Raw genomic sequence first — 18,033 nt, 5'->3', positions numbered from 1 at the left:
GAGAGGGAGGGGGAAAGGAAGCACGTGTAAAGGGAGTCATTTGTGATCCTGCATTTAAAACGGAAGCAGACAGCCCCTTTTTAAATGTAGGATTTTAGGCTGGTGTAGAGATGCCCTCAGTTTCAATTGGGTGCTGCACATTTTGCGTTGCCAGAGGCAATATGGAAGCAGAACTTCTATGTGCTTAATACTTTGTAGAAGGGGAAATCTGGACAGTTCAGCTTTTCTCATTTAGTAATTTATGAAAGACGTAGGAGCATTATCATATATTGGATCTGGCACACCCATGGAGTTGCAAGAATACATGTATATGTGTATTTACAGGGCTGGGAGCTGTATTTGAACTCTGCTGCCTGAATACATAAACCCTATTCAGATTGTAGAATTAACAAATCATCAAGTTTCTTTTGAAATATATCTAAGGAATAACAGCTTTCAACCACGTTAGCAACTGTTAGGACATATTAGAGATTTCCTACTTTGTCCGTCTTCTCAATCTACCATGGCAGCCTTCTCCAACCTGGTGCCCTCGAAATCTGTTGGACTGCAACTCCCATAGTAGGAATGGCTGCACCACGGTATGGAATACATATGCTGGTGTACTTCTGCACTTGTAGAATGAGGCAGATTACAGATGGAGGCACAATTTTTAGTCATTAGTTTTTAAATTGAATTTTGGAAATAGGTTATGCATCTAAAATACAGTAAAGTTGTAAGAATTTCTGCAAATAATTTAAAATATTTTTCCTCATATTAACATCTTGAAAAATAATCATTAGCATTAAGCTGCTGTTTTCCTTTAGTTTAATTTACATTTTGAGATTTTCTTTTAAAAATGTCTTCGAATTCTTTCTGACAACACTTAATGTAGCAATTTCACTTAGTTTGGGATTCATCCATTATTTTATGGGCTGCAATAACCATTTTGGATGCTCTGAATATATTTGTAATTACTGGCTGATGTACATTATGCACAACACTGGCTAGAAACTAGCTAGCTGGATCTAAATGTAAACTACAATGTGTCATTCATTTGGTCTCTTTTACTATTTTAAGCCAATGGATCTCTGGATTTGTTTGGATCCAGTCCATTTGAGAGCATCCCCTGAGCAGAGGTCTGCTTAGAACACTTTGGTCAGTGGAAGGACTGGGATGCAATTTTTGCCAGTTTCTTTATCCCTCTGCAATCCCCAGCACTACCTCCCCCATTGTTTTTGAGGGTCCCCCAACACAACAAAACAGATATGCTGGGGTAAAGGACTGGAGGGTAAAGGAAGAATCTACAAAGATCACCTCTTCCAGTCCACCAATGGAAATGCTTTGCTGGATCTGAAGCCTTCCATGGACAGAAGGAGCCCTTCTGTCCTCAGAAGACAAATACTGGATCTGACACAATGTGTCTGGATTGATGGACCAGTTTCTACCACCTGTGTATAAAGTACTCAAAGTGAATGACTCCTACATTTAAATTATTCTGATTTATACAGCTTAGTAATCTTTTCTGGTCAAATATCAATAATACAGGAACTGTTAATTATCCTTTGTTAAGTTAGCACATACAGATTTGGTTCACAATTTATGACAAGCCATGGGCATATGCATTTTCTCTTCTTCCAATTACAACTGGATTGTCAAGCTATGATTTGGGCTTGCCCTCCAAATAAAAGCTGGAAACCATGGTTTGAACATGACTATCAGCTTTGGTTTGGAGGTCAAGAACAAATTGCAGTGTGCCAGTTTGGATGAAGCATCAGACTTTGGCTTGAACTATATAGGAAGTAAGTAACTGAATTGGGGCATGCATAAGGGAGCAGAGAGTGTGGATGCAAGCTGTATCCAAACTGTAGTACCAAACTGTAGTTTGGAATTATGTGTTAAATAACTCACAAAGTTAGCAGCTTTTTTTTTTTAATTGCTTCTATCAAAACACTGTAATCATACTGTTCAGCATATTTTCCCAACTGAATATAACATTATTTCCAATGACTGTTCATTCATTAAAGTACTCTGATAATATCTTGTTAATAAACCAATTGTTTAATTCTACTAAATTATTTCTCAAATGTATTTAAAGAATTTCTTAAAATTCCACTTCTAATTCCAATGTTAAAATCTCATAGTTAGAAATATTGTTATTCTCTTATTTAAAAATATGGTTATTCATCTGCTGTCTTATATCTTGCAAATTCAAACATGGACAATTACTTCTTGCATACTTTAGTTTCTCTAGCTGAAATCCCAGCTATAAAGCAGTCTTATTATTGATACATTGATAATAAAAGAGGCTAATAGTGATGTAGGTAGACTAAATGAATGATTAATTTTTCCCATAACTCTAAAGATAATATTAAAAGATTATGATACACCACTACATTAAGGCTGCAGTCCTATGCCCACTTCTCTGAGTAAGCTCTGCTGTGTAGACATGGGGTTGTATCCAGTGTTAGTCCTTCTTAGAGTAGTCATTGAAATTAATGGGACTTAAATTAGACTAACATTGGATACAACCCATTGGATACAACCAATGCATAGTATTGCACTGTACCTCATTTAATCCCCATAGTATGACCATGGCATGTATGGAATATGTAAATTATCCTGTAAGAGGTATAGTATTGTGTTTCTGGAGAGAGACTATTTATTTGTTACATTTATATCCTGCTTTTCCTCCAAGGAGGAGCCCAAGGCGGAGTACATGATCCTCCTCCTCTCCATTTTATCCTTACAACAATCCTGCAAGGTAGGTTAGGCTGAAAGTCAGTGACTGACTCAAAGTCATCTCAGAGTCAAAGCTGTGCTTCATGGCTGAGTGAGGACTAGATTCAGGGTTTCTCCAGTCCCAGTCCAACACTCTAACAACTACACCGCACTGGCTCTCACTATTCTTCAGCTTAGTTTGTTTACCATTTTTACAGAAGTGGTGTTATTTCAACATTTTTAACTGACTGGCAGTATGCACGTTTACTTGGAAGTAATATGTGTTCCAAGACCTTACTCCAAGGCACGTGTGCATAGGATTGCAGTTTATGGCTGTAATCCAATACTTTTTTTATTTTATGATTGATTGATTTGGTTTGTATACTTTAATCTGTAGGCTGTAATCCTATATCCATTTACCTGGACCTAAACCTCAGTGGGTAGATATGTGTAGAGTTTCACTGTATGACTTAAAAACCTTTACAAAATTACCTGGAAATAAATTCCATTGAAGTAAACATGCATCACATTGTGTTGTAAGATGCTATCCAGCTATATAATCTTATAAAGTAAGTAAATGTATGAACGTGTTCACAAAAAACTGAATCAAGTCTAGATATAGGGCAAAGGGGTGATGTGCAGTCATTTGATTCGCTGTCATTGAGAGTTCCCTGCAGCCTTACAGCTGACCTTAATATTGGTTAAAAGTAAATGCTTGTTTCAAGGAAGGCATATATTAAGTTGATTAAATTCTCCTCCCTGAAGTAAGCTAGTACATGTTTTTGAAGCTGTGCCATATTGGAGATTGGCAGCTATTTGTGTCCCTTGAGTAACGTATTTCTAGTAAGCAGGTGCACAGGGCGGCAGGATGGAAACAGGCTTTTATTGCCCATGTAAACTAGTACAGCAGCAACAGCAGTAAAACAAAGGACTGGGAGGAGAATCTTTAAGCCTTGGAGCTGGTGTTCCTGAAAATGTTGACTTGCGCATACTTAAAAAAAGTGTTCATCTGAAAATCATTTTTAAAACTGAAGTCCAAATTTGAACATTGCCTAATGAGATAGCCAGTTAATCCACTGACTCTAATACTTCGAAATCTTAAAGAGCATCACTGTAGAACATGCTTTGAAATACCCAGATTTATAACTAGGGAATTAATCAAATATTAAGGCTACCATCTTGCAGGCAAGACTTAGAATTGAAGACAATTGTTAATTTGAGCTAAATAAAGAGATATTCTGATTACAATTAATGGGACTCCTGTGGAGTAAATGAGTAATGAATTGCAGCCAAATGTTTCTGATGAACTGTCACCTTATATTACAATCTTTATCTCGTAGGTTTAGCTATGGTTGCTAACTTTTTAAAGTGGGATTATTTAATTTTAAAACATGACCATTTAGTATCAACATTGTGCCCACAAACTATCTTTAAAAAATACTGAGTTATCCTTTAAAGACACAATCCTATGCACGTTTAGACAGCAAAATAAGTCCTACAACTCCCAGAATGTCCCAGCCAGCATGGCTAGCTGGGACATGCTGGGAGTTATAGGATTTTTTTTTTCTGTCTAAACGTGTATAGGATTGCACCCTACACTTATTTATCTCAAAGTAGCATAAGGGGTCAGTGCATCTCTCCACCAGCCCTGCCTCGTTCTCTCCATGGTCACTATTCTCTCTCAGATATCTCTTTTTATTATTTTAATGCTTGTGTTAGGGAAAAGCTTTCGGGCTCACATGAAATTGAACAACTTTGTGTTTCATGTTATTCGATCTGAAGGTTCCTCTTTCTCTCCTGTTTAAATGTTTTTTAGACAAAAATACATGGGCTTGGATTTGTAAAAATTTATGCACCTTGGAACGTTTTGTGCCGGGAAGCTGAATTTATGAAACTGAAGATGCCCACAAAAAAGGTTAGTTTCAATACTCTTATTAAACAGAGACACATAAAACCGTTATTTATGGTCTATGCTTTTCAAAGGACTCTACACATGTTAATGGATTTTCTCAACCTCCTCATAAAAAGGATTGTCTTTCTATGTAAAAGAAGTGAAATAATTAACTGACTAGGTTGATGCAATTTGCTATACTGTTTAATGTATCTGCATGAGCTATGAATGCTGAGAGCTGTAAATGTGAGTGCATGTTCAGTGCACTGCAACGTTAAAACATGTGCCTTAAGAGGCATAGAGAGGTGGTTGATTCCATTTTCTAGTTTGATTTCTATAAATATTTGTAACCTGTCTTTCCATAAATTGTCCCCAAAGCGGCTTGTGCATGTTTTCATTTGAAACAGCCGCACTTTTCTCTGTTGCTGACTGCCAGCCAGTCCAGAGCTGAGTGCAGTCCTCTTATACAGTCAAGAGACCGCTTGTTATCTTTTCCTGGCTTGCCTCAAAACCTTAATGGGCCAGCATTGCCTTAAGCAGACAGTCTGATAACCAGGTGGAGAATTCAAAATTCCATGTCATCTCCAAACAATCCCTAGACTAACAAGGGAATATTCCTTTCACAAAGAAGCAGCACTCTGCACATGCTTGAGATACTTCGCACTTTTCTGAAAAACAAAAACATTCCTCTCACAGAAATAAACTGTCTACATGCTCATATATGCCAGAATTTTTGAAAACAGATTTGTAACCCTAGCCCGAATGATGCAATTTTAAGGGTGTATTTACTCTACAAACAGAAAATGTTTTTGTACCAGTTTCACTGTCATACCTTCTCCCATGAGAGTTTAATTTTGCTGACCTGCTGTGAAGTTCTTCTCTATTAGAACAGCATAAGCCCTTACAGGAATGCAGTTCTGAGGATCCTTAATGGAAAGTCTTGAAGTAACCAAATTACAATGGGTTGGATGCAGGCTTAGTTATACTTAGAGTAGACCCATTTAAGTCAATGGGACTTAAAACAGTCATGACCAATGGAAGTCCTGGCTTAGGTCTCATTGATTTCAATGCGTTTGCTCCAAGTATGCCTAAATCTGGATGCAGCCCAGTGTGGGTGGGATTTGTTCACTACAGTGGTGGATTCCCAGTCAACTTACTACAGGCCTTGCTGCAGTGGTCCAGTTATGTTATACATCTTCTTGTTTATGACAGTCCCACCCAGCATGCTCTCTTATGCTGTGGGAGGTTTTTGTTGCAACACTGGGAGGTAGAAAAGACCCAGGAAAAGGGTTCCTGTCTCTCTGGGTATTGCGGATTGGGTATTGCATATGCAAATATGAAAAGGGTGGTCTCTGCGTCCTCCAATCCAGTACTGCCTATCACCTCAACAACAACAACAACAACATTATGGCAAGGTATATATGATTCCATATATGGGGGGGGGGGTGCGTGCGTGCGTGCATGCATGAATTTCTTTATGTATGTGAATAGCCCCAGGTCTGTCTGTGTCCAGTATAGCCAAGCATGGAAGGATTGGTAGGATCCAGTCCTAAATTCCCAATGAATATTTGAAGTATCATTATAAAAGTAACAGCAGATTTTCACCAGAGAACCAAGCTTATATGATAAATGTGAACCTTCTGAGAGATGTATCTGTACCTGTTCAGGGTACAAAACTGATAAATGGATCAATATTTAATGACACACTAAGTGCAGAACCCAGACTCTGCAGGGAAATGTCTCTAATGGAACAAGAGACAGCCTGAGAGTGCAAAGTAATTTATTGCAAGTAAAACTAAAATTAAACTTTGGGTTTGAATTTTATATTATTAGCCAGTCCAGTCCTATTTGTCATGTTACGTATTTTAATTATGTTTCCAAGGTTTTAAAAATAGCCTGCCCATTATGCTTAAGAATTTTAAATAATGGAGAAGTAGGATTGGAAAGGATCTGATCCTGCCCTGAAGTTCAGTACTCCTTGACCAAAAATAGATGGAAGCATGGTCCAAAGCCGGAAGATTGTAAGCAGGGGTGTGTGTGTGTGTGTGTGTGTGTGTGAGTGTTTATATAGAGATATCTGTAACCTGTATAAATTATTCTAATTTCCATGATCTCTTATTTGGCATAATTAATTCTGCAATAGTACTATTTACAAAATTCATGCTGGGGAGGAAAGTCATGGGAAGAAGCAAGGAAGCATAGAGGCACTGTAGCCCTACTTTTGTCAAGTGTCATTTTCATTCAGCTGCTCTGGCTTCTGAGATTCCGCTAGGGTTTCCCACATACAACTAAGTTCTGATGTAACCATGAGAGCTAGAAACCGTCTTTAAAATGAGAATTAAGATTCTTAAAAAGATGAATTGCTGAAGCCATTTTTTCTGTGAGGTATTATGCTAATGGTCTGTATAGCCCCGTAGCCTGTCTCTGAGGTCTGCTTTTTAACAGGTTAATAATGTACATTATACTTGATGGGTGTAAACTAGAGGTGTGCACTGACTGCCAGATTTGACATGGACCCTGATTTTGCACTTCAGAAAATGGCCTGATTCTGCTTGGACTGATTTGGAGGCTTCCCACTTCAACTCAGGTACCGAACCTGAGCCAAGATTCATAAATCCAAAGCTTCGTGCCTCCCATTGACTATTATGGGATTTTTTAAAAACAGCTGTAACTTCTTTTCTCTTAATCAGAATTGGATGATATTTGGAGGCATTATAATTTATTAGGAGGGGATTTTAATGGAATTGCCAATAATGTTTTAATTTTTAGGTGGAATTGGATGTAATTTGCAAGGATAGTAGCCCCTTCTGATGGGATTGAGCCCGACAAATTTCAGATCAATAAACACAGGGGGGGTTGTGCAAGAGCAGCCTTGCCATTTTGAGAGTATTCCAAAGAGAACACCATTATCCCCCTATGTTGATTGCAGATCATTGTCAAAATTGCAGGCAGGCTAGAGGTGAGCCTAAGGAAGAAAATTGCAAAGTTTCAGAAGGATAAGAGCAATGGTTCGTGCATAAGGGGAGTTCTCAAATTATGGGGGAGAAGTGATGTGCTTACCCTTCCCTCCCTGCTTTTTTGAGGTCAATTTGCATGAAAATGGCACACATAATAGAGGTATCCCCAGGCAAAAAACCTGCAGAGTTTCAGGACAGCCCCCCTACCCAGGGGCTGGGTAGTTATGATTACCAAAAAAAGTCTTTAAATGGTTTTCAATAGTTAAGCCTGGTGGTGTTGGAAGAATGGCTATCTTATGTTCCCTTCCTTGTTCTCCCTCAAAGCACAGTGATTGGAGCCTGTGGTAAAGTGTGTGCTAGGATTATAAGATGGACTGTCAGACACTCAACTGCATTAATTCACTCCCCCCCACGCTCATCAGTGTTTTAGAGAAACATTACAGAAAATATGCTATTTGGAGAGGAGTCAGAATGTCTGTATCTCTGAGCACTAACCAGGAACAAAGCCTCATTCTGGTGGCTTTGGAAGGAAGCCCGTTTTATCTTTGAAAGCACCAGAAACAGTCCAGTGGAGCCCAGTCCTGCTAGGGCTTCAAGCATCATCCGAATCTGATATGCATCCCTACTGTAAACATAGTGTACAGTGTAACTTTTGACGGGGTTATTCTACCGCATGTACACACAGCAGGAAACAGGTGCATGGCTGAGGCTTCTTAGTGTGTGCACTGAACATACAATCAAATAGGTACATGCACCTGCTTCAGACATGATGAGACATCCTAATGTTTGTAAGGTATGTCCTCTTAATCTTACCTCTTAGCTATTTTTTAGAAACTGATGTTGTGACATTTTGAGTCTTTACCTTTACAGAGGAAGAAGTGCATTCATGAGGTTTTGGGTTGTTTCCTCTTCTCTGTGCATTTCCCTGTTTTACCATATGTTTTTAAGGATGGGGCAGCCAGTACTGCACATAGTATTCAGTGTGTGTACTCTATGGTTTTAATACGTGGACCCTATTCTTTTGATCCCTAACGTTTTCTCAGCCTTTCAATTGCTTGCCTTCACAGTGTGTCTCCTCTTGTTCTTTATACCATCGAGACTGTGAGGACTAGCAAAGTAACATCTGAATATAATGTGTTAGTTGTGAAGGGGGTAACTTTTAGGAGCAGTCTCAACTAGTGGTGTGCCACACTTGCTGGCAGTTCTCATCCAAGCATTTTGAGAACATGTAGGCTGGTTGCTTGGCTTGCAACCATGGAAATCAACCAAGGGGGAAGAAGGAGTTCTCCACTCTAGCAGGAAAAAATGAATAATAGAACAACAATGACCAATTAATTATATAAAGGGATTCATGCAGATCCATTAGTAGAGGTGTCCAGAGCACAATCTGGTCCAGTTTTATTGGATGAGTTTCAGTTATTGAGGCCTGAGGATGTGGACAAGGTGTTTGGCCAAGCCCAGTCAACCACCTGTGTGCTCGACCCTTGCCCTTCGTGGCTTATTACGTCAAACAAGGAGAGGATATCTGGCTGGGTCCAGGAGGTTGTAAATTCCTCTTTGAGAGAGGGAGTGATGTCGGCCTCTTTTAAAGAGGTGGTAATTAGGCCCAACTCCCTGGAAAAGACCCTGATGCTGGGAAAGACTGAAGGCAAAAGGAGAAGGGGACGGCAGAGGATGAGATGGCTAGATAGCATCACGGATGCAATGAATATGAACTTGAGCACGCTCCGGGAGAGAGCGCAGGACAGGAAGGCCTGGCGTGCTATGGTCCATGGGGTCACGAAGAGTCGGACACGACTGAACGACTGAACAACAACAACAATTAGGCCCAAGGTATCAGGGAGGGGTCTGCCCTACTATCCAAGATGCTGGCGATTGAACCTGCGACTAACAGCATGAAAAGCATTTGCTCTTCCACTGAGTTATGGCTTCTTCCCACTTTTAATTGTCCCCTTACAGACGTTTTGTTTCCTTTGAAGTCCATTTTGTTCCCAAAGCCTTCGTATGTTTTCCAAATGACTTGGTAGAAATAAAGATTGTTTCTTTGTTTGGTTCTCAGGTGTATCAAATTCATCAACCCCATGGCCTTTTGAAAAAAATCAATTCTGTAATTCAAAAAATAACAGAGCCTATCCAACCTAAAGTGGCAGAACACAAGCATCAGACAGTGAAACGCCTCTCCTATCCCTTCTCCAGGGAGAAACAACACTTGTAAGTCAAAGTTCATCATCTTTATTTAATGTCATTTTCAGCAAGATTGGCCTCTGGGGATACCACTAGAGGCTAAATCATGAGAATATTAATAGAAATACGTAGGCCAGTGTTTTGATACAACTTGCACTAAAATTATCATTTTTTCCAAATAAACAGGATCTGGCTTAGAAAAGAGCTCTGTCATAGTGAGCTTCCCTAAGGACTTACAGTGCAATACTATACATGTCTGTTTGGAAGTAAGCTTTAGGCTGCAATCCTGTACATACTTACTTTGGATCATGCCCCATTGAACCCAATCGTGTTTGCTTCTGAGTAGACATCTATAGGATTGCACTGTAAAACAAAGACATATTTGTGCCTCCTTACAAAATCATTCTTGTTCTTATCCTAAAGCCCAAAAGGGGTCTGAGAAAAAATGGCTCAAATGTGATTTCATTCCATGGTTCAGTCCTCAGTTGACTAGTTCACCACAAGCAAACTAAATTCCAAACCAGAAAAACAGCAGCCTGTGAAATGGTCAATGTTTGCATGAACCAGGGATGAGAGGGAAAGACTATGTCTCTTGGTGTGCCATAAGGGTCGCAAGGAAAAAGAGGACATAGGAAAATAGGGCACCACCACTGCCAGCTACCAGTGAAGCAAATGAAACAAAATACTGGAGTGACCTGGGCTAATGCACACATTTTGGGGTTAAAATCAAACATTAATGCTATCACCACTTCAAAACCTGCCACACAGTGGTTCTGACCACATAGAGAGCTAGTAAACTGTAGCGGCTAGCAATGTGGTTAACCAAGAAGTAACGCCTTTGCACAACTGCTCGGAAATCCCAGTTGAATGGCTGGAAGAGATAGACGACCAGGTCTTCATTTTGTTAGAGTTGTCGTATGGTCAGTTTTTCGGCAGCCATTGTGTGGATTGGCTCCAAACTTGCGTTAAACATGGAATTAGGGGAAACTTTTGCCTTCTTAGGGAGACCAACCTCTCACAACAAGAGGAGTACAAGATTTGGGTCTCTTTAGAATCTCTGTGTGACAGTATTAATTTTAGCTATCATTACAGGATAGATTGCGATTCTCAGCATAGAAACAAATGTGCCTTTTATTTTGTTGAGATACGTTTTTACTGTACCAATTGTGATTTTACTGTGCAGTTTCTCATAGTAAAAAACAGTAAGTTTTGTAGCTAGGAGTACATGAAATCAGCAGAAAGACATATTAATTTGCAATAGAAGGAAAGAGGTGCTATGCAATATCTAGGAAATAGCAAAAACTTTTGATATTTTTCCCATTGATGCTTGTGAGAGATTGGGCATGAAGGGCCAAAATGGACAGTTCTTTAAAGCCGTATCTACGAGCTATGCCTTTTTTTTTCCATTTTTATTCCAGAATAGGGACAGGGGACCCAGTCTGTATCTTAAAAAATCCCTACCCCCCCACACACGAGGGCCCCCATCCAGATCAGCAGTCCTCTGCCTACTCTAGAGTAAAAATGAAAAAGACCAATTTGTTAGATATAGGTTTAAAATAATGTTTGTTTTGGCCCTAAGTTTGGCTGTAAAAGTCTTTGGAATTCTAAGATTTCTAAAGAAGAATGCCTGCAGCCCGAAGGCTGTGAAAATCAAGGAATGACTTGACCAGAAAATAAGGTTACCTTGTTTGAAATCCACATTACTATACATTGATTCATTTCCCCCCACCCTAATGTTTTGACAGATTTGACCTCTCTGACAAAGATTCCTTTTTTGACAGCAAAACCAGAAGTACCATAGTAAGTATTATAAAAACAATAAAGTAATACCATGTGATAAAGTTATTTTCCCACAGTAATCTGGTATTCCTCTTTAGCTAAACATATTCAGGATGGCCTTGTAGGCCTCTTCCAACCCTACTATCCTATACTATTCTATGATTACTGTTACAATACTTTACCAACTCTGTCCATGCCGATACACACACATACACGTGTTTATGTATACATAATCCATGTATGTATCCTGGTCAGTGGAAAAATGCAGTAGGTTTTTCAACTGATTTTTATTGACTGATCTTAAAACATAGTGCACTTATAAATAAATGATAAGAACAGAGTATATTAATGACTAGGACAATGTGTTACAAATATGTTGACATACTGTAGCAGCAGAAATACTTAGGACTGGGGTATGGCAAGTGATTTAAAGCTTTTATTAGTTCTCACAAAAGTAAGAAATATTCCAATTAATATTTCAACTTTATAAAGAGAGAATGAAAGTAAGAGATATTGGCCTCCTTTCTCTCTCTCCGACGTGCACACACAGGTTCCAAAGTGGCCCCAAACTGGCTTCCCAAGACACATTTTGGCTTTGACATCAGTAATCCTCAGTGAACACTGGGCAACTGTGTGATCAAGTGCGCACAACTGATCCAATAAAAATAAGGAGAAATCACTCACATCCAGGCCTAGTCATACACTGGGAGTAAGTAAAACCATGCCTTCATTTCCAGAATGTTTATACCAACATCCTATGGAAAGACAACTATGTGAAGAATTTCTGGCAAAGAGATAATATTGTGTGTGCTTCCTTTTACATATATCTTTAAATTTGCATATATCTTTAATTATAACTAATTAAAACATGTCGTTCTTCATCTGCTTCTGTAACCACATTCACTCAGGGGAAAAAGGTAAAACATTTGGCTTTCCCTTTTAATTCACTCATTTCCTACCTTTCAGGGCCTCATGATTGTGAGGTAGGTGACATTTTATAGCAAACCTGGGTATGTAAGAAGGAGCCTTTGTTGTTCATTTCTCAAGAGACAGGGAATACCTTGATTCCAAGCTGCTATATAGCAGCACTTGACTGAACGGTTAGCATGGTGAAAAAGCTCTACGGCAGAGGGCTAACTATAAATCACTGTTGATTAGCATCCAGCTTGTGGTAGCTCCTCTTACTCAGCTGTTATGGGCCAGAAGAGGCCTGTATAAAGGCTTTTACAGCCTTCACACAGTTCCTTCATCTTCCTCCCTACCCTAATCTGCCCTCAATAATCCAGTACCCAAATACTTCCATAAATCCTGCTCATGACTCCTATGTTTGCTCATATGATGATCTCACCTCCACTTTGCTGAAATTCCTTCTCTCTTCCAGTTCAGGTTCTTTTCTCCCCAACAGATTCACTCAGTTTTCTCATATCTCCTTCTTTTCCCTTCTGGTATCTGCAAAGAGAAATCTCAAATGTTGTTAAGTTTTAATTTATTTATGTATTTCCGCTTCAGATTTTGTGGGAAGGGGATATAAAAAACATTGGCTCTCAACTGTTTTAGTTTACGTGACTATGAATAATAGTTGCTAATTTGTAAAGCTCATTTTAAGAACAATCCTTTGGTAAGAATGCTTGTCAGGATTCATTATCATATAAGATGCAATCCTATGTATGTTTAGATAGAAAAAAGTACCTACAACTCCCAGCATTCCCCAACTAGCTGTGCTGGCTAGGGAATACTGGGAGTTGTATGACTTTTTTCTGTGTAAACGTGCATAGGATTGTACCCTAATTCTGCATAAAATGCAACAATTTCTCTATAGAAATTCATATAGAAATCCCATAAACAAACTAATATCAAAACTGCTTGCCATAAGAGTTACAAGCAATTATCCTGATTTCCTTAAGCATTCAAATAAATATACAAAAAAAAAATTGAAATGTTTGAATTCATAGTCAAATACTTTACAAATACTGTAGAAAGAAACAAATAACTTTTTTCATCATATCTGATTTTTAAAATGTGAATAGTTATAAGATATTTCTTATAAATATACATTTTCCAAGTTTTCATTTAAAAAAAAATCTCTGAAGGCTGCAATCCTATACAGCTTTCCTAGGTGTAAGTCCCACTGAACTCAGTGGGGCTTACTTCTGAATAGATATGCATAGGATTGTGCTGTTAATATTCATTCTACCTGAAGCACTTTTGCGGTTTTCTTTTGCAAGAAAGGAAGGTAAGTGAAGATGGTACTTACAATTCTTTATAGTTTGTTTCCATGGCTCGAGAATACAGCTGCAGTAGCCTAATTATATGACTTCTACTTTTTGACACACTAACATCCATCTGAAAGATAAACATAGCCACAATGCTAAAACTGTACATGTTTAAACAAAACAAAAATGTTAAGCAAAACAGGAAAGAAAAGGGCATCAGCCTAATTCCAAACGTATACCTAGACTTGGAGGTAATATATGCCACTTTGGGGCTCATTAGAGTGAAAGGGAAGCATACGGCTTTGGAATTTTTTAATTGGCTTGAACCTTCCCTTCAGAAGGCAAGGAACCACAAACATACAGATGATTCATGCATCTCAAGGGGAATGGTTGCAAGTTATCTCTTATTATTCAGGGTGCTCCATATTTACTGCAAGTGGTTATTACAGTCAGATGTTTATAACAGGCACAACTGGTAACTATTTGCCATACATGGCAATAACTACAGTTCCTGCTTACATTATCCATATGTTATGTTGACCAAAATGGGTTTACACAAATGTAAGACTTCAGCATTCTATTGCATAAAATTGTAAACGTAAAGCAATCATTTTTCCTTTTTCGATTCCACTGTTCTTCTTGAGTGTTAGTGTGGAGATCAGCTTGTAGTATTAACCTATATCTGTGCTTATAATAGTGAATTATGAGTGTATTAGCTGATTCTTCAATGATAACCAATCATAATAAGAGGAGTGACAGCCCTCTCTTATTTTTTTAATTCACGTATCTATCTATTCGAAGTTATATACTGTTCTATACATGACTGGAGTAGTAGCTATCTTATATGAATGCAAAAGAGTATGTGTATGTTTGATATTTATAGTTCTTGGCTTATTCATTTTTTGGTTTTGCTTGTGAATCTGAGTGTGTTTATATTGGTTTAAAGAACAATGCTTTCTTTAGTTAAAATAGCTGAGCTTGTTTGTAAATGGTTTTGCTGTTATTTAGTTTTGTTGCATAAAGATATATAGGGTTGTATCCAGCTGTCATTCGACTAGCACAACTGACTAGCGGAAATCAGCTTATGAACTATGTGTAAGGGAAGACTCCAGCTAAAATTCTGCTTGCACAGCTCCTTGCAAAGCATAGGTATACAAAGTGGTCTGCTTGAACTTATGCAACAGGAGTAGAGCAGTTTCTTCTGCTAACCGTACATTGGATTTAGACCATAGGTTTTCTCTATATTTATTGTGTATATTCTATATAAAAATTAAAATTAATATTCAGTTATATAAATATATGTATAATTTATTATTAGATACCATTTAATTAAGATTTAATTAAAAATTAAAATTAGTATTACAAATTCTGCCTGTTGCAGTTCAGAACAATGTGGTTCACAACAATGTAAAGAATAATGATTGTTGTTGTTCAGTCGTTCAGACGTGTCCGACTCTTCGTGACCCCATGGACCATAGCATGCCAGGCCTTCCTGTCCTGCGCTCTCTCCCGGAGCGTGCTCAAGTTCATATTCATTGCATCGGTGATGCTATCTAGCCATCTCATCCTCTGCCGTCCCCTTCTCCTTTTGCCTTCAATCTTTCCCAGCAGTCTTTCAGTCTTTCTCTTTTCCAGGAAGTTTTCTCTTCGCATTAGGTGGCCAAAATATTTGAGCTTCAGCTTCAGTATCTGTCCTTCCAATGAGCAGTCAGGGTTGATTTCCTTTAGGATTGACTGATTTGACCTCCTTGCAGTCCAGGGAACTTGTAAGAGTCTTCTCCAGCACCACAGTTCAAAAAAGAATAATGATACAGTGCAATAAATAAATAAAAATAATTGAAAACATCGAGACATTAAACACATATAAATATAATAGTTTTTAATCTAGCATATTTTATATTTTAAAAAACCTGACACATGACTGCCATACCTGGGGTGTCTCCATCAGCGATCTACTCCGAGCTGGCTGCATTTGGAGGACGTTAGAGATACATGATGTTGTGACCATCCAGCAGCTGCCCTGGAGCTTATCGCAGAAAAACTGGATTTCCTGAGACTGCTGAAAGTCCAATTATTTTCCTTAAGTCTGGTTCTCTGTGATATAGTTGCTGTGTGCCCCAACCCCTGCATTTACCTCAGGTATGCTAGCCCTGCCCAAGGGTGTGCCTTTCACCATGATCCCGGTCAAGGAGTGTTTCCTGTCCCTGTACAAACCAATTAGTGTATACTCAGAAGTAACGCCCATTGTGGTCAATGAGGCTTCTCCCCTGAATGCCCACATCAGAACTTAACAGAGATCCTCCTCAATTGAAATGGCACAGTTTAAAACCCAAATTCCCTAAGTGCTGTAAAACGGTGATCTCAAGGCTTCTATTCTCCCCATTGTTTGATTTATTGCCTTAGGAAGTAACTGCTTAAACCCTTCGTTATAGAGATCTTATTGATCATAAGCTGCTCCGGGAGCCTTTTTTGGCTGAGGAGCGGGATAAAAAATACAATAGATAGATAGAGATCCTGAGCAGCATAGTGGGGGCTGGTTTCTTGTCTTTGTGTTTACTGCTCTCCTTCCCACAACAAACCCATTAGTGTCTCCTCAGAAGTAGCTCCCATTGTGCTGAATGAGGCTTGCCCTCTGAATGCCCACATCAGAAATTACAGAGATCCCCCAGAATTGAATACAGAGTTTAAAGCACTGATTCCCTGAAGCCTGTAAAGTGCTTTACCAAACCTGCATGTGCGATTCTCTGTGGCTTGGTTTATTGCCTTAGGAAGTAACTACTTCGATATAGAGATCCTGAGGTTAGAAAGGAGGCTAGTTTGCCATCCCTGTGTGCCCCCCCTTTCCCAGCACAAGCATGTGTGTGCCTACTCAGAAGTAACTCCCATTGAGCTCAATGAGGCTTGCTCCTGAAATGCAGGTGCATCTGGAGTTTCAGGGGAAATGAGAAAGTGGGGGGAGAGCGGGGGAGCCTCTTTTATTAGTTGAGCAGCCCCTGCCAGTCAGATGATGTTCACTCCAACCCCCACTGGGAAGTATGTTCTGTGAAGCGATTTTTACTGGTGCGGAGCACTTGCTCATGGAGCCCTGCATGGACCAAAGCGCAGCAAAGCTGATTCCTTTTTTAAAAAATCCAGTACTCCTCCATTCGCCTTTCCTGCCATTGTCATGGAGACACGGTCCCTATCTTTAAAGGGTAGAAGAAAAATGTGTTTACCTGATCTTCTAATGCTGCAGCCTGCAGCCCTATAACACTTATCTGGGAGCAAATCTGATTGAAAGTGGGACTTACTTTAAGAAGACATGCATAGGAATAGAGTGGATCTAGCAAACCTCCTGGAGGAGGGAATTCTACAGTACTGCTGATGGGTAAGCTCTCCTAACTCATGTCAGATTGCCTTGGCAATAAAACCCCAAAGATCAGAAAATAGCTTGTCCTATTTCTAAGGCTATCCAAACTTTCAAAATAAGCCTTCTCCTCCCCCTCTTATTCATCCCCGAAACCCCCTTTCTCCCATTGTTCCAGCCTGCTCACCCACGTCCCTCAAACTCCTTCCCTTCAATCCCATTTACCTGGCTGGGGCAGACATTTCTCAGAGACTATGTGTGGGCTGGTATGCTGCTGTGCAGCATGCCAGGTGCCAGAGAGAGGCGGGGAGACCTCCCCCTCTTCCCCTCCCCACAACTTGCCACCATAGTTTCTAGTGCGCTACCACTGGCCACACATGCCAAGTAAATGAGATTGAAGGGAAGGGCAGGGGATTCGTGAGATTGAGGGTGGTGATGGAAAGGAGGTTGGTTGGTCAGGAGAGTGGTATGGGGAGGGAAATATCTCTCCAACTCAGATTAAAATCTAAGCCAAAAAGAATTTGGGGGTCAGCTTTTAGGTGAAAATTATGAGCTCCTGAGACTCGCATTTCCAAGTGCACAAATATGAGTCACAGCAACTTGTATAGGTGCCACTCCCTCATTCCAACCAAACTCATTTTGGATTGTGGTGGTGCTAAAGTATTAGTCATAGTAGTAGTATAGTAGTAGCTGTAGTAGTAATTGGATTTTTTCGTTGCCTTTCTCTTAAAAAAAAAAAAAGTCTAAGGCGATTTGCAACAAGTAGTGATCCATTCAGTGAGTTTAATATATAGGGCAGAATGTTGCACTCATGTCTTGTTTGTGGGTTTCCTGTGGACAGCTACTTGGCCACTGTGTGAACAGAATGCTGGACTAGATGTGTCTGCCAGGATTTGTTGTGCAGCACCAAGCTCGACTAGAGGGGGGTGGTAGCCTTGGTCTATAGGGATTCTGTCCCCCTGGTCA

At 39.5% G+C, this 18,033-nt stretch overlaps 1 protein-coding gene across 1 annotated transcript in view; it reads left to right on the top strand.

Moving 5' to 3' along the window:
• Positions 1-18,033, top strand: part of ANO1 (anoctamin 1) — a 177,990-nt gene that overhangs the window by 71,357 nt on the left and 88,600 nt on the right. The window contains exons 5-7 of the mRNA XM_084852047.1: positions 4,514-4,612; positions 9,605-9,756; positions 11,475-11,529. Of these exons, the coding sequence (XP_084708173.1) occupies positions 4,514-4,612; positions 9,605-9,756; positions 11,475-11,529 (306 nt within the window). The remainder of the gene's footprint in view (positions 1-4,513; positions 4,613-9,604; positions 9,757-11,474; positions 11,530-18,033) is intronic.

This window comes from Heloderma suspectum, chromosome 1 (genome assembly GCF_057233095.1).
Source record: "Heloderma suspectum isolate Gila_16-S chromosome 1, 16-S_ref, whole genome shotgun sequence".
In the NCBI taxonomy this organism is placed as follows: Eukaryota; Metazoa; Chordata; class Lepidosauria; order Squamata; family Helodermatidae; genus Heloderma; species Heloderma suspectum.
This window is presented reverse-complemented; position numbering and strand designations above follow the sequence as displayed.